At 50.3% G+C, this 25302-nt stretch overlaps 1 protein-coding gene and 1 pseudogene across 3 annotated transcripts in view; one reads left to right on the top strand and one right to left on the bottom strand.

Moving 5' to 3' along the window:
* CFAP57 (cilia and flagella associated protein 57) overlaps nucleotides 1-25302 on the bottom strand; it is a 55039-nt gene that overhangs the window by 16853 nt on the left and 12884 nt on the right. For all 3 annotated transcript variants that reach the window (XM_037069620.1, XM_037069621.1, XM_037069622.1), the window contains exons 9-18: nucleotides 24452-24565; nucleotides 21588-21800; nucleotides 19853-20026; nucleotides 17056-17217; nucleotides 12054-12209; nucleotides 9984-10077; nucleotides 9201-9391; nucleotides 5877-6050; nucleotides 4669-4827; nucleotides 2141-2284 (exon numbers count right to left, since the gene is read on the bottom strand). In XM_037069620.1, the coding sequence (XP_036925515.1) occupies nucleotides 2141-2284; nucleotides 4669-4827; nucleotides 5877-6050; nucleotides 9201-9391; nucleotides 9984-10077; nucleotides 12054-12209; nucleotides 17056-17217; nucleotides 19853-20026; nucleotides 21588-21800; nucleotides 24452-24565 (1581 nt within the window). The remainder of the gene's footprint in view (nucleotides 1-2140; nucleotides 2285-4668; nucleotides 4828-5876; nucleotides 6051-9200; nucleotides 9392-9983; nucleotides 10078-12053; nucleotides 12210-17055; nucleotides 17218-19852; nucleotides 20027-21587; nucleotides 21801-24451; nucleotides 24566-25302) is intronic.
* LOC119003342 (transcription factor BTF3-like) lies at nucleotides 15805-16271 on the top strand (annotated as a pseudogene).

Here is a 25302-nt window from a genome sequence, read left to right as displayed (position 1 = left end):
TGGAGTAGTCCCTCTAGTCTATTTCAGGCCCTCTGCTCAGATTTCAAGGCTCCTGGACACCTTCTGGGGACACCAGGAGGTCCCAACAAGCCACATTCATGTTCTGAACACAAAGGGCAGACTTTAGAAGAACGTTCTCATTACTGAAAGCACGTGGTACAAACAGAGAAGCCCAAATGTGTCTCTGAGCCCTGAGAGCAGGGACCTCCGAGGAAGGCGTCAGGCCCAGCTGGCAGCCCGGGAAGTGACTGGTACCAGGGTGGAGTGGGAGGCGCCCTGTTTGCTTACGCCCAAGGCTGGGACATGGCCTCTGCTGAGAATCAATGCCATGGTTGGCCCAGCTCCTGAAGGGAAATGAATACGCTCTCAGGTATGCTGGGGTGGAAAGTGACTGACCTAATCTTAAACCTGGTTGACAAATATGTCAAATGAGGAGGGAGACATGGGCGGTGATTTCCAGGGCCAGTGGCACATTGATTCCCAGGCAGGTGGGACCTCTACTCTCTCTTTCATATTCTCTGGCTACCATTTTGGGGCCCTGAAGTCACTCAAGAATGGCAGCAGGCCCGGAGGACGCAGCTCTGTGGCCAACTGGGGGCATCCTTCCTTACCCCAGAGGCCAGGGAGTCATTGTCACAGGGACACACCTCCTCTGGACCACCCTGGCCCCGGAGATGCTACACCCAGCTTCTTGCCTGGGCCTCCTAGAGAAAAGGCTTTGATTTACTCCACCGTAGCACTGTGGATCCAGTTCTAGTTGGGTCACCGGTGCTCTCCGACACCTTTTTCCTTGTTATCCCTACTCAGCACAGAGAAAATGGAGGGGGAGCCGGAGGTTATTTTGGATAGGGAGGTCAGGGAAGGCCTCCTTGAAGAGGTGACTCATGCATGAGCTAAAACTCTGAAAGACGCAAAACTAATTGTGTGAAGATCCGGAGCCTTCTGGGCAGAGGAAGCGGCGATGCAAAGATCCTGAGACGGGAGACACTTGGCTTGTCCTCAGAACTGGTCCTCAGAAAGCCCTTGGGCTGGAGAAGGGGAGGGAGCCTGGAGATGAGGCTGGAGCGGAGGTAGAGGCTGGGTTGTGTCTCCTGGGCCTCCATGGGGAGCCTGGCTTTTATTCTAGGTGGGATGTGACACCGTGGGAGCTCACTGTGGCCTCTGTGTGGAGGAGAGTAGACTGGAGGGTGGAGGCAAGTCCGAACCAGAGGTGATGGAGGCTTGGACCAGGGTGATGGGCATCGAAGGGAAGGAGGGTTGGATTGGAGGGATCTTTTGGAAATCGATCAGACAGGCATTGGTGATGACATGGATAAAGGAGTTCGGGGAAAGGGAGCATCAAGGAGACGTCTACACGTCTGCATGAAGCACATGGGTGGACTGCAGTGCCATTTGCCAAGCAATGGGAAACGAGGAAGGGGGAAGTCAGGAGTTTAATTTTTGATCCACCACATCCCACCATCAGCTGCTCTCTGCCCAGGGAGGGGAGGCTGACAGGTGAACATGTGTCGTAAGGAAATGCAAAATGCAAGGGGCAGAGGGGCCAACCGAGGGCACTTGTACTTCACTGGACTCTCAGAAGTCCTCCTCCAGTTGTTCTTGCTTCTCATCTTGCTACCTTCATCCTGTTTGCTTCCTAAAACACACACTTAATTTTGCCACTCTCCTGCTCAAGGGCCTTTGATGACTTCCCATTCCTTATCAGATGAAGTTCAAACACAGCCTTGCAGAGGGCCCCAGCCAACATTTCTAGTCTGAGAAAAAAGTGTTGAACTGGAGGCCTGTATTTTCTGGTGCCCAAGGCTGGTGGCTGAGTGCACAGTGCCCCCTGGTGGCTGAAGGCTCAACAGCCGCTGTTTCCCTTGGAGGGCCCAGGGCATGCACCTTGAGGTGCCAGTAGGGCCAGAGCCCACTCTGAGGACCTGCAGCAAGAGAGATCCCAAAGCATTTTGCTTTTGCACAGCTGAACACCTGGTTGGGCCTTCTCTGTGGCACCCTGCACAGAGTGGAGGCCGCGCACACCTCAGGAGCAGGGAGGGGTGTGAGGGGAGCTTCCTTTCATACCCCGAAGACCAGCCAGGAGTAGCAGGGGAGGCGGCCGTGTGCTGGAGAGGGTAGGGAGTGCCAGATGGCTTCTCACCTCTTGGATCTGCTCCTTCATCACCTTGATCTCCTTCTCTCGAGGTTCTATCTGCTTCTTTAGCTCCTTTATTTTGTAGTCAAGGACAAATTTGAATTTCTCTAGTTCTTGATTTTTCTTTTTCAGATCATAAATCCGCTTCTCCTGCAGGTGAGAGAGAGGCGAGGTGTCCAGAAGCCTGGGCAAATGGGATCCCTTTAGGCAAAGAACACACATCCTGTGCCATCCCGACTGAGGAGGCCACAGAGAGCTCTCCTTGCTGGGGACACACAGGCTGGCTCCCCACGGGGCAGCGGCACTGCTCCCTGGCTCCTGGGCCAGCACTTTGTGCATGCACTCACTCATTCACACACAGGCCGTGGCCGCGTGCTTTCCAAAGCTGGCCTCCCTGGCCTTTCTCCGCCCACTTGCCTTTGTACAGTCTGACCTTATGCTTCTCCATTAGGTGGTAGGACCTGATTGCCTCCCCTTGCATCTGGCTGGACTGCCAGCTCACTTGTAACCCACAGGACACAGCTCATGTGGTGCTGTGTGGCTTCGCAGGCTGGCTCGGGAAAGGCCAAGCAGCTGCCACCTGGTTCTCTGGGTGCCACCTGCCATGTCAGCGGTGCCACTACACTGAGACCTCCAGGCTGGAGAACAACACGTTGGGTGCCCTGGTGGATGGTCCTGGCTGATCCCAGCCTCCCCAGCCGTCCTTGCCAAGGGGCTGAGCACAAGAATGACAAAGCCACTTTATATGCTGGCCTTCCAGCCCCCACATGCCTGAGTCTCCCCGAATGAGGCCCAGCTTGGCCCCAGACACTGGGGACAAAGACAACCCAAACTGTGGCACCCTGTCTAAATTCCAGACCCTTAGAATCTGTGAGCATAATAAAAGACTTGTCTTTCACCACTAAGTTTTGGGATAATTTGTTGCAAGGCAATAGTAATTAAAATGTAGGTCCATCTATCCATCAAATGTTTACTAAATAAAGACCTTTCAGTAAGGCCTGAGATACCAAAAAAAAAAAAAAAAAAAAAAGGAACAGATGCTGCCCTTAAAAGCTGGGGAAGCAGGAGTGTCCACAAATGTGCCCACCCGCCCACACTGTGATAGGTGGTGCAGAGGAGGATGGAGTGGACCGGACAGTGTGCACTGAGGGCCCTGAAACCAAGTGGCAGGTGGTCCACAGGGACACTGGAGGCTGGAGGGGAGCAGGGGATGGAGGCCAGGGCCTTGCATTTTGGACAAAAGGCTCCATATGTACCTAGGAGGCCAGGAGCTGGTCCAACCACAGCCCTCGGATCCAATCTGACCCGTTGCCTGTTTTTGTGAGGCTTTATTGGAACGTAGCCATGCCCATCCACTCTGTTGTCTGTGGCTGATTTCACATTATGACGGCAGAGTGGAGTAGTTGTGCCCGAGACCATTCCGCCTTCAAAGAGTGAGGTATTTACTACCCATCGTTCACAGAGAACGCTTGCCGACCCCTGCGGTGGGCCATGGGAGCTGGAGTAGAAGTGTACGTGGGAGACTGATGTAATCACAGAGGATGGGGGCAGAGAGCTGGGGGTGGGGGTGGGAAAAGAGGCCTGTGGACCGGTCAGGAGGCTGTTGCAATTTTCTAGGTCAGAAGGTCTCACCTCTCTCTTGTCACTCCTGTTCCGTGCTTTGAGAATCTGAAGAAAGCTCTGGACCCTCCCTTAAAGAATGCCTGGACAAACACACCAACACTCACATGTAGAAATTACATGCAGGTACGATGTCATATTATCCTTAGGAGATGCCCCGAGGGGCCAGATTCACAGGTGAGAAAACAAGGGCATAGAGAAGTTGCCTAAGATCCCTTGGCAGCTGAAGGGAAGCACCGGTGTGGAAAGCAGCTAACTGGGCTACAGCCCACGTGTTCTCTCTGCGGGAGGACTTGGCCCGAGGAGGTAGCAGGACAGCCTGGATTTCCTCAGGAGGATGATATGGGATTTTGGATACTGAGGGGGTGTGTCCCACAAAATGTGATGGGTCCATCTTCTGAAAGTGTTTTGTGAGAAAAGGCACCCGGAAAGGTGATACCAGCCTTCTGGGGAGCCCGGCAGCTGTGGGGCCAACATGGGGGAGTTCCTCTCCGACCAGAAGGTCCACGTGTGGGCAAAGGGTGGGTGAGCTGCCCCCAGTGCACAGGAAGGTCACCCAGGGAGACCTGGAGCAGCAGACAGCAGGGCCCTTGCACTCAGCTGACCCAGGTTCTTATCCCAAGGTGTCACCTGTAAATGCTGTGACCTTGGGCAAGATACTTAATCTTAAATTTCCTGAGCTTTACAACTGGGCTGTTCCTTGCCCCTGGGGTTGCTGGGAGAACTGAATGTGATGTGTTTACAGCAACTAGCCCAGTGCAAAGCACACAGTGAGCACTTCACTGACCGCTCACCCCCCATCAAGTTAAACAAATATGCTCCGAGAAGCCAGGGTCCTTCTCTCCTGGACACAGTCCTCACTGCCCGGGCCCATCCAGGCTGCAGGGGAGGGAGCAGGAGACACGCGCCCTCACCTTATCTTGAATCGTCTCATCCCTTTCCTGGATCTCCCGCTTGAGGCTCAGGATGTCCTTCTCCAGGGACTTAATGACTCCTTGCAGCTTCACCTGCTCTCCCTTCAGGGCCTCAATGTCGTTGACTCGCTCTTCAATCTCCTTTTGCAGGCTGCTGAACTAAAGACACAGGTGGCAACAACAAAGTCTTTGAACTCCCTCTGTCCACTCCTCCCAACTGGCTGTAAATGCAAAGAGCTCCCCGTCAGAATTTGAGACAGTCAGGAGTTCCCCAGGCCACAGGGATGATGCATGGAGTATTCTGTCTGATGGGACCCAGTCCCACCCCCTCAGGTGGGGACAGACTGTCTGCAGCAAGGGGACCCGGAGACCAACTCCCTGAGTGGACCCAGAGTTTCCATGACCGGGCCGGCCTTGTGGAATCCACCTCCCATCAAGGTCACAGATATGGAGCCCTAACTGATGAGTCTTCTTCACCGTGTCCAAGAAGGAAAGACGTGACTGTCCCCCGGATGGGCTAGTGGCATGAGTTCTGGTAGGAAGGAATGCAAGCTTGCTTTGAACTTGGCTTCTCTGTCACTAAACATTTTGGGGAAACTGGCAATTCTATAAGGGTCTCTAAGTTGAATCCCTCCTCACACCAACCACCAGTGACCGAACACATGTGTCCTGTCCTGTAAGCTAAGCATCCGACAGCCCCACGCTGCTCCCACCCACAGAGCCCGAGCAGGAGCCCCCCAGCACTCCCTGCACCGAGGACACCCAGCGGAGACGTCTCACCTCCACAAGACCTCATTTCCATTTCTATTGGGGATTTAGCTCTGAAAACTTTGATTTATTCCTATTTGCCAATAACGAAAGCCCAGAGAATGTCCATCAGTGTCACAGCGAACCTCACTGTCCCCAGAAAGAGAAGGGGAAGCCCCGACTGTGACCCCTTTAGAGGAGGTGGTAAGGATCCGCCAGCCCAATGGCACGGGGAGAACCCTCACACCAGGCAGCGCCCCCTTCCGAACCCACTGGCTGGAGGGTTAGGAAGGGGACCCTAACCCTCCAGGACCTTTGTGGTAGAAGGGACCCCTGCTGCCGGTCACCTGCCCCACCCCCACCTTGCCCCACCCCACCTTGCCCCACCCCCACCTTGCCCCAATGCTTTCTCGGCAACTCTGCCCTTCCCACGCCAGATGGCTCAGGGAGCAGCCCTGTACCTTCTTCCTCATGATGCCTGTTTCTCCTTTGAGCCGAAGGTTTGACTCCTTTTCATCTCGAAGCTTTTTCTCATACTTGGTTTTCATGTCTTGGATTTCTCGGTCTTCATCTTCTTCAATCTGTTTCTTGGTCTCCTCAAACTCTCGAAGCTGCTGCCTGACATCTTCCTGGGCCTGCTCAGAGAGAGGGAGAGTGTGGGTTCTGGGGAGGAGGGGCCCACGCCACCTCCGTGCTACAAGGGCCTGGGCCCAGGTGAGCCCGTGGGGCCTGTCATGGGGATGGGAGACTGAGCGTTTACTGCAGGAATGGAAGCCAAGGCCACAGTTCCCTTGACGCCGCCACATTCTTCTTATCTGTCCTTCTAGCTCCCCACCTTTTCCTGCCAGATTAGGCCTCAGGCTCCATCACTTTGACATCGCCTTACCACCACCCCTAAACCCTGTTCTAGCTCCAGTCTTCCTACTGACACCCAGGCTTCCTCTACCTTTCCTCCACTGAACTTGTGACACTGGCAATTTTATATTTATTTGTGAAATGACTCAATTGTCTCTCCCATTAGATGTAAGTTCCTCGAGGCTAGAAACCTTACCGTGTCCACCAGGGAGCTCCCAGGGTACAACACACATCAGCGCACAGCAGGCGTGCAGTAAACACCTGAACAAATCAGTGAATCTTTAATTCTTTAAAGATTTAAATCTGTAATCTTTAATGTGCTCTGGATCCCTAATCCAGTCGATTTGATCTTTCACCTCCCACTTAGGTGGGAGAACTCGCCGGTTCTTGATCGTTCTTGAGTCCATCCCCTTCTCATTCGTTATGCCTCCACCACTGCTCACGCCACTGTCATCTGCCGCCTGGAGCACGGTCTCCACCTCCTAACCAGGCTCCCCCGTCCAGTCATGGCTCCCTCCAGTCTGTTCCCACCCTCCAGTCACGGGGAGCTTTTCTAAATCACACAGCTGATCGCGGCTCCCCCGGCATGAAAGCCCTCTGCGGCTCACCCTTGTCCCCGGGATGCGGTCCAGAGGCCTGAGCTGGGTCTACAAGGCTGTGCGTGAGTCAGCGGCCACTCACCTTTCAGCCTCAGCCATCGCTCCCACCCCAAGCTCTCACCACAGTAACCTAACTTCGGTTCCCCAAACGTGCTTGTTCCTCAGCTGCTGGGCGTGGCCCGCGCTGCCCTGGTTTTCTGCCCTCTGCCTGGGACTGTCTCCTGTTCTTCCTTCAGCTCTTGGCTCAGCTATCACGTCCTGCTGCCCCCCATGGCTCTGTTATACTGGAGTTGCCTGTGTGACAGGTTCCTCCACTGGAACAAAAGCTCCTCGATGGCAGGACGACCTCCCTTTGTTCCCCGCTGCGACAAGCACGAACAGCACGGGGTGATGCTTGGAGCTGAGTGAGTGAAAGCCTGGAGAGCCCAGACGCAGCAGAACGCACTCTGCCTTGGGGGCGGGGGGCAGAGTCTGGCGGGTGATTAGGGCCTGGCTCCTCTTTGCTTACTGCCGCGGGGGTGGGCATTTTAGATTCCTTCAGAATCAATTCTTTCCTCTCATACCCACCCTGGCACTCTCCCAGGCTGGACTGTGTGCACCGTGCCTGGACTGCGAGTTTCAAGGGTTAAGAGATGAGATGGTTTTAAAACTGGGCTCACTGGCCTCCTGAGAAAGGCTTCTCTCTGCCCATCCCACGTCACCACACCCCGATAGAGAAAAGCCTGGCAAGGTCAGCCCTGTAGCTCTGTCGGAAGCCTAACACGGCCCACAAATGCCTGCTCTTTTTTCCCCCATAGATGTTGCTAACAAGTAAAAGCAGGTTAGTTAAGACAGCATGCCAGGTGGGAGCTCCGGAGGAAAGTTCTGAGTTACATCTTACTGCTTCAGAAGGAGAAATGCATGGCGATCACTGTGGGGGATGGGATTCCAGGGGAGGCCAGCCTCTCTCCGCCTGGAGACCCAAGTCAGAGAGGCTCTAGCAAGCAGTGCTGCGGAGCACCCTCACATCAGGGAACCAAGATGAGCCGGTGTCAGCGCTCCACCTGCCGCTCTGAGGCTCCTGCCATTCCGAGGCCTCCACCGGCTCCTCCCCACGTTGATCTCCTGCTGTCTGGCCCCCTTCCCAGGGCACTCCAGGCTTCCAGACGCTGATTCAGTCTTTTCTGCCATAACTGGGGCTGGTTACAGAGGATCCCACAATGTCTCCTTTTCTGACCCCTCTTTGGCCGGCCGCCGGCTGACCTTTATTTTCGGGGGCACCGCACCAGTAAAACCCCAGCTCTGAACCCGGGCTACTGTGTCGCCCTGACTCCCACAGCTGTTTGCTGTGCCACACCGTGGAACCAAGCTCAGACTGGAGGATTAACGTTGCCGGAATTCACGTCTCACACCTGAGCCAGGCTCTCATATACCTGGCAGCCTTCTTCTTGGCCACTTCCTTCCCCATTTCCTTTTTTTTTTAAAAAAAATCACCCCACCCTTTCAGGACTCCCCTGCCCTCTCACTCTCAGCACGCCATCTGCCACCATTTCATTCTCGAAAGGAGGCCATCTGGCCTCTCTCAGTTTTCTCTTCGTCTTGGGAAACTCGGTATTTTGGCACCTCCGACTGCTTGAACATTCTGTCCCATTGCTCTGCCTGGATGCTCTTCCCTCCTCCATTTACCTGTCTCCTGTGCATTCTAACTCGCACTCCTCCCGGATCACATTAGCTCCTGCAGCCCTGCCCCGGCGCTTCAGGTGGGGGTGGTTGGTGCCTTTGTCTGCATTCCCCTGCTGTCCCGTGCACACCTCACTGAGTGCTGATGTGTGTGACTGCCTCGATCACCCAACTGAGAACCAGGCCCCACGCTTTATTTCTCTTGGTCACCCAGCACTGGGGCTGGTGAACCAGCAAGATGCTATTTGTGTTTGCTAAGTCAGCAAAGCAATGATGTCATCTTTGCTTTGTAGGTGAAGTTCTTAAGCAGGTTCAGGCAACCCCTTTCTCCATTGTTCAGGGCCCTTGTTCCTCTCCAGGTTCTATATAAGCTTCTTCTAGAAAAGTCTCCCCAGGTCTTAAGGCTTGAGGGTACGTGTAAGAGAGAACGATAGGTATCAACTTAGTCCACCCAAAGAATTTCAGACTCAAAAACTGAGCACCTCCAAGCTCAGTGGGTCCCCTGGTTTGCAGAGAAATAAATACGTGAAACAGAGGTCTCAGGGCACACACACCGAAGGAAAGCTGGGGAAGGATGTCAAGCAGGCTTCCCACAGCTCTCTGGGCTGCTCACAGGTGCGGCCTGCAGGACGTGCTGGGGAAGGGAGGCACAGCTTGGTTTTCGGCTAGTACCTCTTCCAGAAGGTTGGTTTTCTCCTGCAGTTTGGCCTCGTAAAACTCGGTCAGCTCCTCCAGGGCCTGGCTCTTGGTCTCATCATTATCCCGAAGCTGTTTTTCATACTCCTCCTGCATCCTTTGGGACTTCAGCTGCAATTCCTGGTACTTCTCATATTCCAGAAGCAACTTTTGGTTGTTGCAACATTCTTAAGAGAAGCAAGAAAGGTATTTAAGGTGGGACATTAGCACCAACCTCAGGGACACCTAGCAGCCTTGGGTGCATTCCCACCCCCTTCCAGCACCCGCTAGAACATCTGCGACCAAAGCCAAGATCCAAATGCCTGCCTGTTTCCCTCACCTGCTCACAGCACCATCATCTCATCAGGCAACCAAACTACCCCCTTCGCTGTCTGGGCAGAAAGGTTTCCAGGAAAGTACAGACTGGGTGTTTGGGGGCTGGGGGCCAAGAAGAATGTCTTGAGTATGCAAAATAGGCAGTAGTATCCTCATTTTACAGAAGAGTAAACTGAGGCCTGGTAAGGTCAGCTGATTCCTTAAAGCTCCTATCAAATACCTGGTGAGTCTGGACAGTCCGTTAGGCTCCAAACCTGCACTTTTCCATATCGCCTACTGGCTTGTGTTTAATGAATGAGTAAAATACACAGGAATAAGAGCCACGGTGCATTCCAGGAGACAAACGCAGCCTGTTCATGGGACGTCTGCTGGGTCTGGGGGACTCCTAGACTTTTGCCCCTAACCAACGACCCCGTGCCCGCGTGGCCTCTACTGCGAACTCACCCATGTCCTGCAATTCCCGGCTTTGTTTATCTAGGAGTTCATCCATGTGTTCACGGTGACTTATATCCTGCTTTTCTTTTTCTGTTTTTAAAACCTAAAACACAGAGTTAAACATTCTTCTTCTATACACCTACTGAACGCACTCCCGGGGCAAGAGCACATTTAACAGTGATAGCCACCTTCACTTACCAGCATTTCCCAAGCTCATGTTTTGCACCGAGCACTGTTCTGCGAGCAACTGCTTTTATTTACTTTATATTCTGCTCTGAAAGTTCTATGGGGGGGAGCAAAAAAACCCCTGGAATTTATTTATTAAAAATTGTGGATTTGTTCTTACACATTTAAACTTCAGTCACCTTCAATGTACTCTCCATTCAATGCAATACACCTATTGAGACATTTTTCCCACTGGTCAAAACAGTTTTTGAATTAACTCATCGATGTTGATGCCTTGTAGTGCTTCTGCTATTTTTTGTTGCACCTCTTCCACGTCAGCAAAATATTTCCCTCTGAGGACTTTTTTCAACAACAGAAAGTCACCTGAGGTGAGATCGGGTGAACAGGGAGGGTGCAGCATGGGGGTCATGCAGTTTTTGGCCTAAAACTGCTGAACGGTCAGCGCCCTGTGAGCAAGTGTGCTCATAACTCACCCATCATGAAATGGGCAAATGTGTTTAAATAATCTTCAAAAAAAATTCACTGAAGCTGAACATAGCTTCTCACTCACTCACAACAACGCCAGCTGGTGCACTGATACAGATGGGTTCCTGGAACACTCACGTAGCAGGGGAAGCTTGTACTACAAGGGGCCTGCCCTCCGGAAGATAATTCTGGTTTTTTTTTTTTGTAAATATACTTTCTCTCTCTCTATATATATGCTTTTACTAAGTGTGTCTTAATGAGGACTCAGTTTTGGACATGTAGCAAATGCATTTTGGGGGTGAAAAAAGCAAGGATTCAGTGGAATCCTCTGCTGTCGGTACATTTTGTTAACTGAATCCTTGGAGATGTTCATGTGTCAGCTTCAAAGGGAGCTTTTCCTTTAAGGGAGCAGGGAAGCCCCCCGCAGGGAGGGGAGGAGCCATGCCCAGGACTAAGTTTGTGTTCAGCTGGGGGAGGGCTCCGTATCAAAGCTCACTGACTAACCCGAATGAAATGATAAAATCAACAGCCAGTGTTCCCCCCCCCCCCCGCCCAAATTCTCTGAGCCAAGGAGATAATGTAAAAATAACAAATATTCCTTGAGCAGAAAATAGGTAGTTTTGGATGGAGGACCAGGCAGAAGTACAAATAAAAAAATTATTCTGAGGGAGTCCTGGACCAAATCTAACTACAGAAAGACCATTTAGACTAATTTTATTTAATCCATTGACAATCCAGAGATCAATATTCCACTAGCTTTTCTTTCTATACTTAGTTTTTCTTGTGAATTTTTCATTTTATTTTTCAATAAATTTCTCTTGAAAAGAGAAATCATATTATCAGAAACATAATATATTCTTCTTGTAGAGAATTTGGAAATTATAAAAAAGTATAAAGAACAAAATTTAAATTATCCATAATCCTAATTCCAGAGAGAATCACACCATTAGCTATTTTCTTTAAAACTGTTTCATGCATATTTATTTTGCTTAACACTATTTAGTATAGTGTTTTATATTCTGCCTTTTTTCCCCACTTAGCACTTCTCGGTAACCATTTCTTTTTTTAAATCCTTACCCAAGGACATTTTTTTCATTGCTTTTTAGAGAGAGAGGAAGGGAGAGAGAGAGACATTGATGTGAGAGAGAAACAGCAATTGTACACACCCGGATCAGGGGATCAGACCTGCAACCTAGGTATGTGCGGTGACTGGGACTTGAACCTGCAACCCTTCGGTTACGGGACTTCTCTGCTACCAACTGAGCCACACTGGCCAAAGCAGTTGTAATCATATCTAATATTATCAACTATGCTTTCAAATCACACTTTGTCATATATCTTATTGTGTGAATACACACCAGTTCCATCTAGAGTACATTGGAGTAAATAGGACATTTCTTGGTTGTTGGCTTTGTCTCTCAAACAGACCTGGTTTTTCGTTTTCAAGGACTCCATTTCCTGCATGAACTTGTCAGCGAGCTCCTTAATCTTCTCAGAATAGTTCATATCCTTTAGTCGCAACTGATACTCATTCTCCATTTTTAACTCCTCCACGCGAGTCTTCAGCTCCAGCATGATCTGAGCCTTTGGGAGAAAGACACAGAATGGAGAACGCGGCAGCGTGGGTCACTCAGACTACCTACACCTGCGGCCTGGAGCTCTCTGAGACCTGCAGCTCTGCTTAGCCTCCAACTCTGTGTCTCAACTAGAACTTGTCATCTTTCCCCCGCAAGACATGCCAGCTAGAGACCGGGAGACACATGAGCCTCTTTCTCTACCCACACATCACATAGTCAGTGCGTCCTACTGTGTGCCAGACATTATACTAATACTCTCGTCTGCTTCAAATATGCATGCATGCCACTTGCTCAGTGAGCTCTATGTGAACCACACTATTTATTCCTGCTACTCTCCCCTTCTCATTCCCAGCACTTATGACCACCCTCTCCCCAACTCTGTCTTACTTTTCTTTTTTTTTAAAGGTAGCTTCGATAGGGAAAGCACACTTCATTTTATTTTTTTAAAGCTTTTATTTATTTATCTTTAGAGAGCGGGGAAGGAAGAGAGAAAGAGAGGGAGAGAAACATCGATGCGTGAGAGATACATTAGTCAACTGCCTCTCGCACACCCACAACCAGGGCCCTGGCCTGCAACCCAGGCACGTGCCCTGACTGGAAACTGAACCGGCGACCTTTCAGTTCACAGGCTGGCACTCAATCCACTGGGCCACACTAGCCAGGGCCACTCTATCCTAATTTTAACTATTTCCTTAGATCTTGGCACTTTCTAACATATAAGTTATTATTTTATTGGTTGTTTTTGTCTTCTTCCCCTACTAGGATTTAAGCCCCAAGAAGAGGTCTATGTTGAGTTTGGACATTGATGTATCCCAAGTACCCAGAAGAGTGTGCAGCACTTAGTAGGCACTTGAAACACATTTGTCGAACCACGATTCCTGCTCCCACAGAACTTACAGCCAGAGAACTTACAGAGCGAGGCAGCCAAATGAACAGAAGATTACAAACTGCATTAAGTGCCCGAAGGCAGGACTGTTCATCTGCCCCCTCGATGTCTGCTGGGCCTCCTCTGGCCTCACTGTTATTACTTTAATTGAGGCCCTAAGTCTTTCCTCCTTCCTGGTTCCTATGGCCAGTGTCTTCTTCCTCCTATCCATTGTACTCACTATTGCTACAGTTTTATGAAAATACTGTAATACACAACCCCTCATTTAACAAAAAGTTAAAGTTGAGGACAGAGGAGGTGAGAACACAGGTGCTTTTTTCTTGCTCACTATGAGTACACTCTGTGTGTGCCCATTCGTCTTTTCTGGCCCGTCTCCCCTGTCGCTGTGGATGACTAGAGAACAAGGAACGTGTTATGCATTCCCAGCCAGCGAACTAGTGTGAGTCTGGCCCACAGGAAGTCCTGAGGCAACAGATGAACACAAGTTGCACATGCAAAGTGAGGAAGCTGCAAGTGAAGGTGCGTGGTCAGGGCACTGCATGTGGTTGGGCGCAGGTGGGAGGCAGAGGGCGAGAGAGGCGGCTGAGACTGGGTCAGACCATGATGTAGGCCATGTAGGGCATGAGAAGAAATTTGGAGTTTACCTCAGAGGGCCTCAGAAGGACCTTGGAGGGCTCTTGTCTAACCCAATGAAGATGACCTTGGCCTTAAAAAGCCCTTTCTGATGGCAGTGTGCAGCACGGGCCAGCAGGGAGGTGGTTGGGGCTTGACTGGATGCAGGGTAGGGGGAGCAGAGAGTAACGGAAAGATTCGAGAGAGAGATTCTAGGGAATGGGAGCCTGACTGGGCGTGGGGTGGAGGTGCAAGGTGAAGGTGAGAGGACGGGGGATGAAGACTGTTTCTCTGGCTAGGTGGCTCCCTGTGGGTGCACTTGGCCTGTCTTGCTTCAGGGTTTTATCCTGGGAGCCTGGTGTAGGACCAGCAGCATTGTCAGCACTAAATAAATATTTATCAAATGAATAAATGATGCCTTGGTCTAGTGGAATAGATTTATTACGGGGATGATCTGGTGTTTGACATGTTGTGTTTGAAGTATTTGCTCATCGCCTTTCCTTAAATCCCTTCTCTAAGCTGCTGCAAAGTAGTGTCTCCAAGACACAAATCTACCACATCGTTCCCTAGCCCAAGTCTATCGGTGGGCCCAAGGGAACAATTTCCAAAGCTAAACATGGTGTAAAAGGCCTGCGAGATCTCTGTACAGCATTTCCAACCCCTCCCTCCCTCACGCCCTCTCTTCTCCTGCCCCACCTGGCCAGGAGCATCTTCCCCAGAGCAACCCCGTCTCCTCCCCCTGCACACACTTATTCCTCGGTGTCAAGGTCCTTCCTCATTTGTCCTGGAAGGCTCCATCCAAGGCTCCCTTCCTCTGGCACTGCCCGGCCTGGGTAAGAGTCCCTTTCCCAGCACTGTTCCTTCCCAATACCCATCATGCCCTTACTTTCCTTTTTAAACTTCACCTAATCTTCCTCCCAGGCTATACGCCGAAGGACCCCCTATGTCCTTCGTTTCTGTGATCCCAGACCTTAGTCAGTGCCCAGTACACAGCAGACCCCTCTGTGAATACTGGCTGATGAATGAGTGAATAAATGGCTGAATGAGTGAGTAAATCATGGCCTGAGAGAGAGAGAGAGACAGAGAATGTCATAGAATATAAAGAAAGAAAGGAGCTGGGAATTCTGGGGAATGTGACTTTTAAAGGACTGGTAGAGGAGGAGCCAGGGAGGAGTGGAGAGGCTCACAGGGAATAATAAAAATGTGGCCTAGGGGATGCTGGGAAACTGCACACACCAGTCATTTCCAGCTTGGTGGCAGTTCTGTCAGGCTGAGCAGGGGGCAGGGGGCAGGAGGCAGCGGAGACACCTCAGGCTTTTGGTACAAACTGGTGTCTCCTATTTGGTCCCTCCCTCTACCCTGTAAGAGGAAGAGAGAAGGAAGAGGAAACATTTGCTTGCCTGCAGTACATCAGGCCCTAACTCTCAAAGGTTCTCTCTCGTCTTTTCCTCCCACTTTGCCTTTCCTACAGAAAGTTCCAGGCAGCTCCAGGAGGGATCCCCAGGAAATGCCAGAGGCCTATCTTCCTGCTTTGGGCCACTCTGGCATTGCTGGTCTGATGGTTTTACTTGTCTCTGTCCCTCGTGACTGTGATTTCCTGATCACAGGACCCAGGCCTGTTCCACATAAGCATCCCCAGCACCTAGTACACAGGAGGTACTGGATGAAGGCACTTTGGAATCTGGAATCTTTGCCCCCCACTGTAAGCCTCTTGAGCTGATCATCCATGCAGCTTCTCCTGTGGGGCGTGAGGCACAGGGTGTGCACTCGAAGCCTCAACACACACCTGGATGGAGCGCTGACTACGGGGACAGGAGGGAAGGCCCTCTGGGGGAGAGTGGCTCTACACTAAACTGGATCAGAACCGGGTCCTGCTGCTTACAGCTCAGTGACTTTGGACACACCAATCAACCTACCTGAAACCATCTGTGGAAACGTGGGAGAACACTAGGATCCTCTTCACAGAAACTGTATGAGCCTACCTGTCATCTTGTGTCCCTGCACGCGCACTTATTCCCAGCTGGCCCACCAAAGGCCGCCCCGCCCGCCCCCCCCCCCAGCGCCAACCCTGGTCCTCCACAGGGCCCGTTTTCTCCCCAGTAAGATGAAAGAAACTGCGGTGAACTGAGAGAAACTCGCCAAATGGCAGGCACAAGTATGTGTTGGTAGGAAAGGCACTGCCCATAGAAAGAAGTAGGTGGTTCCCAGAACAGCTACAGCAGACGATAAAAAACTTTAGTTCTCCTTAAAGGAGGTAGGGGTAAACAGTATCTCGGGATCGAGGAGGGAAGTACGTTCACTCACTCTCCAGCCCTAAACTTCAGGCGTCTCTGGCAGCGAGCACTTTCAGCGTCGTCACAGGCCACGCTGAGACAACGCCACGGACAGCAATGCTTCCCAGCATCTTAAGTCAGCTTGCTGCACAGTCGGGCCAGTTTAAGGAGACTCAGTGCAGCCCCGCCCAAACACTCCCTGGATGGAGAAGCCCCACTCGCTACAGGGGATGATGATGACGAAGTTCCAGATCTCGGGGAGAATTCTGATGCGGCCTCCAAGAAGGAAGCACGCTGACCCGAGTCACCTTCTGAAGAAGAACCTGAAGAGGTCACGGGGGGCTGCTATCTTATATTATGACTGCTTTCTCAGATTTTGTTTATGGGCCTGATAAAAGCTACATCTCTAATGCTTTTAAGCCGTAGCCGCTTGGACACTGCAGCTCTTTTCAGTTTTTGCTCAAACACAAATCACTTTTTGCAGCTAATTAAGCTGAAGAAGCCTGGGAATAAAGTTTGAAGCCAAGGTTAAATTAAAAAAAAAGAAACTATATGAGATTTAAATGAGAAAATGCCTGTGATTAGCACAGTGCCTGGTAGGTGGCAAAGCTACAGAAGAGCTGGTTATTGATGATTACTTGTATTATTTTACTATTAAGAGGAATGGGTTTCGGGAATGTTCTGTAAATACCTCCTTTTTAAAAAAGAAGGCTCTATGTACTATCAGTTATTAAGTTTCACAGATACAACTGGGATACTCAGTTTGTCAATTCAGTTTTTATAAATATTTATTGATTGTCTTCCATGGGCTAGAAACTTCTGTGGTACCCACCATCGAAGAGTAGGAAGAGAAAAGCTAGTTCGTGGGCGAAGAACAGTGCACAGCACAAAATGACCACGTGGCAGAATGACAGGTGGGGTGCGGTGGGAACAGGTTGGGTGGCAGGGAGGTGTGGGCAGAGAACTTGCAGGGAGCGCTGGGCTCCGGGTGCAGCCAGGCTGCAGGGGGCCCCGAGTGCCAGCCGGAGTTCGGGTGCCTATAGGGACTCTCCACCTCCCTCTTCATCAGATCCAATTCTTACCTTCTCTTCCATGTCTGTCTTAGTGACAAGCACCTCTTCGGCAAAGCCCACCTCCCTCTCTCGCTTGATTCCCCGACCATCCTTATCAAAGACCCTCCAGGTGAACAGGCAGCCATCCTCAGAGACCGTCAGCAGGAACTGGTCATCAAAGGTGAGTGACATCTGAGAAAAAGACCATGGACAGGAGGCTTACTGAGACCCTGGAGGACCAGGACTGGCTATTGGGCCAGGCCTCCCTCCATGCAAGCCTGGGTCCTGCTTCACGGGGAGGAAGACTAAGTCCTGGGTGAGAATGAGAGAGTAGCCCTCATGGGTTTCCGATAATAAGCGGGGAAGCAAGATTATGTCTACATTCTTTGTGGATTTGAAATCTTAAGAGTCAATTATTATCTAGAGGATAAAACTTTTAAAACTCAGCAGCAACAACAACAACAACCAAAAGCCCAAACAATCCAACTAGAAAGTGGGCAAAGTATGGAAACGTTTCACAGAAGAGAGTGTACAGATGGCAAATAAGGCCATGAAAAGATGTTCAATATTATCAGCCATTAAGGAACTGCAAATTAAGACCACGACGAGCCCTGGCTGGTGTGGCTCAGTGGCTTGCACGCTGGCCTCTGAACCAAAGGTTTGCTGGTTTGATTCCCAGTCAGGGCTTATTGCCTGGGTTCCAGGCCAGGTCCCCAGTGGAGGGTGTGCAAGAGGCAACCATACATTGATATTTCTCTCCCTTTCTTTCTCCCTCCCTTCACCTCTCTGTAAACACAAAGAGTAAATAAAATCTTTTAAAAAAGACCATGATGAGCTATCACTATACATCTATTAAAACAACTAAAATAAAAATAGTGACAATACCAAATGCTGGCAATGATGTACAGAAACAGGCTCTCCATGCACTGCTGGTGGTAATGGAAAATAGCTTGATAGGCTCTTAAAAAATGAAATATACACTCACAATATGACCCAGCAGTTGTACTCCTGGATATTCATCCTGGAGAAGTGAAAATTTAGGTCCACACAGAAGCTTGTCTACAATTGTTCTAGCAGTTTTATGTGTTATAGCCAAAAACTGGGAGAAAATAAAAACACCCTACAACAGGGAGATGGTTCAAAAAACTATGGTACAACCTTACCATGGAATGCTACTTGGCTGTAAAAAGGAATGAACTATTGATACATAAAATAACTTAGCTGGATTGCAAGGACATTACACTGAGTGGAAAAGGTCCCAACTCTCAAAAGGTCCCATCCTGGATGCTTCCACTTACATAATATTCTCAAGATGATGGCATCTTAGAAACGGAAAACAAACAAGAGGTTGCCAAGGACCAGGGGTAGGGGTGGTGAGGCAGCTGCGTGAGACTCTGAACGGGCGGCAGGTTGGCTCCTGGCGATGATGGCGCGGTTCTCCGTCCAGGTCACAGCGGTGGTTACACAAATCCACGCGTGAGACAACACGGCAGGGACCCACGCACACAGGCACTGTGCCAATGCCGGCTTTCTGGTCTGGTGTCCTACTATACGCCCATTGGATGCGATTTCTGGGGGGACGTGGGTGAAGGGTACACAGGACCGCCATGCTATCTTTGTAATATCCTGCGACTCTATCGTTATTTCAAAAGAAAATACAAAAGCAAAAGAGCCGACCATGGAAAGATCTTCCCACAATCAGTAGTACATATCAAAAACCTTGAAGATGGAAACGCTCTTTCCCTCAGAAATTCTCTCTGTCTGGGAATTCAGCCTTAGGGGATAGTCAGAGATGCCCTCGGAAGTTTGTCGACTAGGACGTTTACTAGCGTTTATAAGGTCATTTCAATGCCCGGTTATAAGAGAAGAGTTAGGTAAGTTACGGTCCATCCCATGATAGAATATCTGCATAGCTATGAAATCATGCTTTTGAGGACTATTTAATTGCAGAATCTGGCAAAGTGCTCCTACTAGCATCCAGTTTAAAAAAAGGCTACAAAACGATGTACATATAGCATAACCTCAATTTATTTGAAATGCACGCTGTATATATTTAAAAGAGTAGAAGTTTAAAATGCACCAAAATATTAATGATGATATTATAATGAGGGTTTTTAATTCTCAAATAAACATGCATCATGTTTATAATCAGAATAATAGACATTTTATCCACAAAACTCAGTAGATCTGAAGGGAAGGTGGGAGGGACACTATGTTATAGTAATTTACTTTGGCCCCAAGTACAATGTGAGTCAATTATTATCTAGAGGATAAAACTTTTAAAACTCAGCAGCAACAACAACAACAAGGTGAGAGGGGCTCAGTACAGGCGTGTCCCAGTTTATAACTAAAAACCCGAGTCTGCAGGTGAGCCAATAGAGTCTGGGGCATGATAAAAAGCCTCAGGCATTGGTGGTGTTTGATCTAGAATGAGTGAGGGTGGGGGGAGACACACATTTCCCAGCGCCTGTTCTGAACTCCATGTAATAGAAACGCTGCTATTTTAGAAGGGAGAACGGAGGGACGATTTATTAATACAAATGTGTGCTCACGGTATTGCCCCCAAGATGGCCTTTTGTAACCTTGTACATAAATCTTTAAGTACACATCTGTTATTTCCTAGGGTAAATTCCTGGAATAGTTTAAACGAAGAATGTTAACAGCCCATCTATGTCTACTGAATGGATGGCTGGATGGGAAAAGGAGACAGGAAAGACCCTGGGAGGTCGATGGGGCGAAGAAGAGACGGATAAGGGGGGCAGGATCAAACGGATCCACTGACAGCCAGTCCTGGGACTGGGCCCCTAGAGGGAGGGGCCCCTCTCACCTTGGTGACAGGACCAGCGTGGGCCTGGTAGTCATTGAATTCTTTCTGCACAGGCAGAGGGTACTTCATCGCACGAATGGTTCCCACTGAGGTCCCCACAAACAGCATGCGCCCCGAGTGAGAGATGACGATGGCTGTGTAGATAACATCAAATGCTGATATCTCTCGAAGGATCTGGAGAAAGGACAGCTCTGTTGAAAGAGGTGAGCCCTGTCCCCAGGTTCCCAGGTCATTCTCTTCCTCTCCTCTATGAGCCATGGTAAAGAAAGTTCTGTGTTTAAAAAGTGTGTTTCCTCTTCCTGACAGCACCTGTCACCATGCTTAGCACTTAAAAGGCACAAGCTAAATGTTTCTGGGCTGCTTGACTGAGAGTAAACAGTTCTGCAAGTTAGTAACAACCCTAACAAAGAGAAACTTTCAAATAGCACCGACTAAAAGCCAAGCACCGGCTATTACGCATGTATGTTGTGACTCTGAATCATCGCAAGCCCCTCTGAGGGAGTTACTGTTACCGCTGAAAGAGGGTCACAGAGATGGTGGGTTATTTGCCTCCGCTCCCCACACAGTAAGTAGTTGTCAGACTCCAGAGCGTTTGCTCTTGGCTGTGATATGACCATGCTTCTCAAACTCAGAATGGGATGTGGATCACAAACTCATTCAGCAAACATTAATTACTACCCATTATATAAACAAAACTATACTTTTGGGGGACTCATCCCTTCACATATTAATTCACCCACCCACCTGCCTGCCTGCCCATGTGCCTACCCACCAGGCACTGACCGAGTGTGTGTGTTGGGCCACACAGCGGATGCCAGCTGGTGGGAATACCAAGAGGGAGAACCGTGGCCTTGCCCTACTGAAGCTTTGTTCTGGCGCAGCACTGTGGAAGCCAGAGCCCGGATGAAGCTACTGGGGGCCACAATAGTAAGACGTCCTACTCTGAGCCGAGTTCCGGTTATGGGGAAACCTGCCCCAGGCTGGTCCAGTGCCGTGGCATCTCTGCATCTCCCCAGGTACCAGCACCAGGAGAATGCCAAAGAAAAGCGAGGGAAACCAGTGAAGACCAGATGCCGCTGGGCTCCCGGAGAAGGACACAGCCATGAAGTGTCCTTGCTGAGCTCTCCTCTCCTCCCCCACCCAGGGTGGTGCCTCAGTACTGGTTGTTAATTTGTTCTGGAACTCGGGCTGTGTGCTGAAACCGAGGAGTGCTGAGCAAGTGCCCCGTGTTGCAGCACCTTCTTCTCGTCGCATTTGGACGAGTATAGGGTCTGACGAGTACCGCAGTATGACTGTAGGTGGAGCTAAATGTCGTAATTCTACAATTTCAGAGTTTGAGGGTCTCAAACAAATATGATGGCAAGCCTAGGTGATGGCAATAACTACTGTTCTGTTTCTACCAGGAAATAAGTGTAGGTCAAGGGCATGGGTGCAGTTTGGAGACACTGCTGAGCTCCAGGCCAGGAGGGTGGAGAGAAGTTCTAGACAGCAAGTAAAACAGAAATGAAAGGGGCCCCACCATTTAGCCCAGTCAGGCAGGGCCCCGGCAGGAAATTCTGAAAGTAACAACAACTGAGGTGACTGAAGAGGAATAGGGAGCAGGAGATCCCCTGTAAAAAGGGACCCTGTTCTCTCAGGCCTTCTTCCCACCACGGCTTTCAGCTGGGAATGCAGGATTGTCCGCACAGATCGCAGATCCGAGGGGCAGCCCAGGGACGGGCAGGGGCAGACTCACAGAAGAATCTGCAATCTCCTTGAGGGTGTGGTCAGATCCAACAGCAAAGATGATTTTGGCGTCGGGGGAGATGGTCACGCAGTTGTAGCTGCAGGACTTGAGCACGCACTCCGTCTCCCGCTTTCCTGAGGACAGGCTCCATTCATACACCGCGCCGTCGGTGCCGCAGGAAATCAGCCTGCTGTCCTCGGCGTTCCACACGACGGAGCGGATCTGCGGGGGGGCGGGGGACACACCCAGGGAAGAGTGCACATGTACACACACAGCCTCCCGTGGAAAAGGAGGACGAATCCTTCGCGAGTTCTACCAGACTGAGGCGCAACTCCTGGTACGCACTCTCCAGTAAGCATGAAACCTAGCTTCTTGGGAATAGCAACATTCTGTTCTCTGAGATGCTCGCAAAATACCAAAGGTGAACGAAACACTCCCATTTCCTTTCACCTGAGGTGGGAAGACTGGGTTGTAACAGTCCCTATAATGTGAAAACCAATTATTGCTCTGTTTTTAAAAAAAGCTTTTTTGGGGGGAAGTAATTATACATGCACAGGAAGTGGCAAAAATGATAGAGAGAAAGGGGACTTTTGGAATGGCAGAGTAAGGATCTTAGCCAACCTTTTCCCCAACAAAATAAGTTAACTGTTGAAATGATATGAGCAATTATTTGAAGTCTTTGGAAATTGTCCTAAGGGCATATAGCAACTGTGGAAACATCCACTCAAGAAAATGTACTCAGTCTCAGTAAGACAGAATCTGTGCTTGAGCAACGGCCTGCGGCTTTACCCTCCTCTGCCCCGAGGATCTGACTCCTGGGCACGGTGCGGTGCGCATGCGGCCCCAGGATGGGGCTCCTCCCCCTCCGGCTCTCAGGAAGAGCGGACTGCTGGTGTTTTTGTCGCGGCCCAGAAGCTCTGCTCCGGACAGGCATGGCCAGGAGGACCTGGTCTCCCTTCCCCCAGCCAGGCCCCACTTGAAGCTCTGCTCCAAGTGCAGGAGGCCGAGAACATTGGTGACCCGAGAGTACTGACTCCATGCCATGAGGGGAGAGCCAAAAAGTCCAGGGGCTTCCACCGCATCCCCTCTGCCACTGAGAGTGGGGGTGTCACTCCTGGAAAACGGAGCAGGGATTCTGTCCAGGGGACAGGCAGGCCATAAAACGAGAGCTCCATTGCTCTGCTTGAGGGGACTGACTTATTTGAAACAGAGTGTGGTGCGATTTCATCTGTGTCTCCAAAGTCACTTGGAGACCGACCCAACTGTCACACAGCTCTCACCCGTGACCTGTTCATTGCTCAAGTGAGCGGTCAGTTTTCAGTCTTCACAGGACCTCTCACAGACATGGAGTACCAGAGGCCACTTTTTCCTTTTGGGATCTAGTTCCCTGGCCTCTCCGATACAAGTGTCTCATTCCAGGTTGTCTTTGTACCTCCATTTGCAGTCTTTCTGGTTTTCTCTTTTACAATCCTTTAAATGTTGGTCACCTGTCTTCTGCCAAGATAATGCTCCCATTCCATCATCTAGAACATGTCCTCTCAGATTCCACATAGGCCCCTGGTGATCTAACCTATGCCTCCAACTTCCATTACAACCTAACCCCCGAAGCCTAATTTTCCGTCTCAACCTCTTTGCTGACCTCCACACTCACATATCACACTCCCTGCACATGTCAAACATAACATGTCCAAATGCAACTTGCTACCTTCCTTCTCCCTGTCCTTGCTACTAAAGCTGTGGTCTAGTCCCTAACTCATCTTCTGCTCCACTTCCTAGCTGGTCTCCATCCCTCCAACTTTCCTCCCCTCTAATCCATCCTCAATACCGTTTGCAGAATTACCTGCCTGATCCCTTTACATCCTTTCTTAAATCCTTCCAGGTGCTTCTCATCGCCTACAGACCAACGCCCAACTCCTTGGCCTGGCATAAACACCATGACACAGTCAATTTCCCCAGCTCTTTCCTCTGTCACTCCTCACATGTGCCCCATGTGCCAGCCACAGAATCCACCAACCACCACCCTATCTTATGCTTCCATTCCGTCACCTGGAACATGTCCTGCCTAGAACAGCTTTCTTTTTCCATCTTTTCCCTCCAAATGTATCAGCTTACATCTTCTTAACCCTTTCAATCTCTGGCCCCTCCCTTTTCTCCATGCTTCATATCCACTCTGTCTTCAGAACTATTGGTTTGAATTCCTAAGTATCTTTTGAATTCATTCACCTCTCCCTGTCTATACCAGCTCCATCCTGGTCCGAAACACTATCTTCTATTGTGTAGACATCCATGATAGTCTCCTTGTTTCTTTCAATACATTTTTTACTCTGTAGCCAAAGTGATCTTTTAAAATGCAAATCCAGTCATATCATTCTCTGCCCTGAAGGTCTTCACTGATTTCAAGGAACAAGAATATAAAAACCCTTAAAAGCCTACAAAGTTCCATGTAGCTGGGCCCCAGCTAACCTCTCCAATCTCAGCTCACCCCCAGTTTTATTCTGGTACTTACATTCCAGCCCCACGGACATTCCAGTTCCTCCGAGACCCCACTTGGTCTCCCACCCCAGGGTCCTCGGGGACCTATCTGCAATGATGGTCCCCTCCAGCTCTGTCTGGTGCATTCCTGCCCATTCCCTTAGGACCAAGCCTTTGTGAACACCCCAGTCTCCTTCATTGCGCCAATTCCTTCCTACTTCCTCTCATAACGCCTCATGTTTTTCTCTCGTTGAATGTACTGCAGTTAGTAACTAAGTCTGTGCATCTGTTTTATCGTCTCTTCCCCCCGAGAGAAAAGGCATCTCTCTTGTTCACCCGTGTCCCACTGACTGCCACAGTGTGTGCGTGGCTCTGCGCCCCCACACGCTCCACTCACTCACCTTCCCTGTGTGTCCTTTCAGGTTTGAGATGTTCTCCAGGCTTGTGGTGGTAAACACGTGAATCACATTTCCGTTCACCGCAGCAAACAGGTGACCTCCATTGCTAAAGGCACACTACAAGGAAATAGGGCCAGAGAGCAGGCTTGGGAGAAACGAGCAGTCTCCGGAGGCTACAGTCCAGAGCTCCTTCCCTCAGAGTGTGCAAGCTGAAGCCATGTGTGGGGGTGGGAACTGGGGAAGGCACGGACATACTGAGAACCGCCTGACGTTTTCAGATCCTTTCACTGGTCCTGTAGCTCATACTGGCCATGTGCTCTGAGTGTGAAGCTGCTTGGACCACAGGGCAGAACACTCATTTTGCCTGTACGAGAGGTCTCGGGGTGGGGAAGTGATTCCTGGAACGGCCGTCTTGTTTCTGCACATCTTCTCGGGGAAAGCTGATGGGCCGCTTACCTCCTCTATGCTTATTTTTCCTGACCCCTCCCAGTCTCCAACCTCACCTTCCCAGTTGTGCCTCTGGTTCTGTGGCAACGTTTTCTTTTTAAAAGATTTTATTTGTTTGTTTTTAGAGGGGAAGAAAGAGAGGGAGAGAAACAACGATGTGAAAGAGATACATCCACCAGTTGCTTCTCACACGCGCCCTGACTGGGGACCACACCTGCATCCCAGGCACATGCCCTGACCGTGAATCAAACCGGTGACCTTTTGCTGTGCAGGATGAAGCCCAACCAACTAAGCTACCCTGGTCAGGGTGTAACTTCTCTTTTTTGGTGCTCTTGTATCGCTCCACAACCACAGACAAGACTCGTCGCAGGTGGGGTCTTGTAAGGCTTTGGGCTCAATGAAAAATT

This window comes from Sturnira hondurensis, unplaced genomic scaffold (assembly GCF_014824575.4).
Source record: "Sturnira hondurensis isolate 20B ecotype Veracruz unplaced genomic scaffold, ASM1482457v3 Scaffold0018725, whole genome shotgun sequence".
NCBI lineage: Eukaryota > Metazoa > Chordata > Mammalia > Chiroptera > Phyllostomidae > Sturnira > Sturnira hondurensis.
This window is presented reverse-complemented; position numbering and strand designations above follow the sequence as displayed.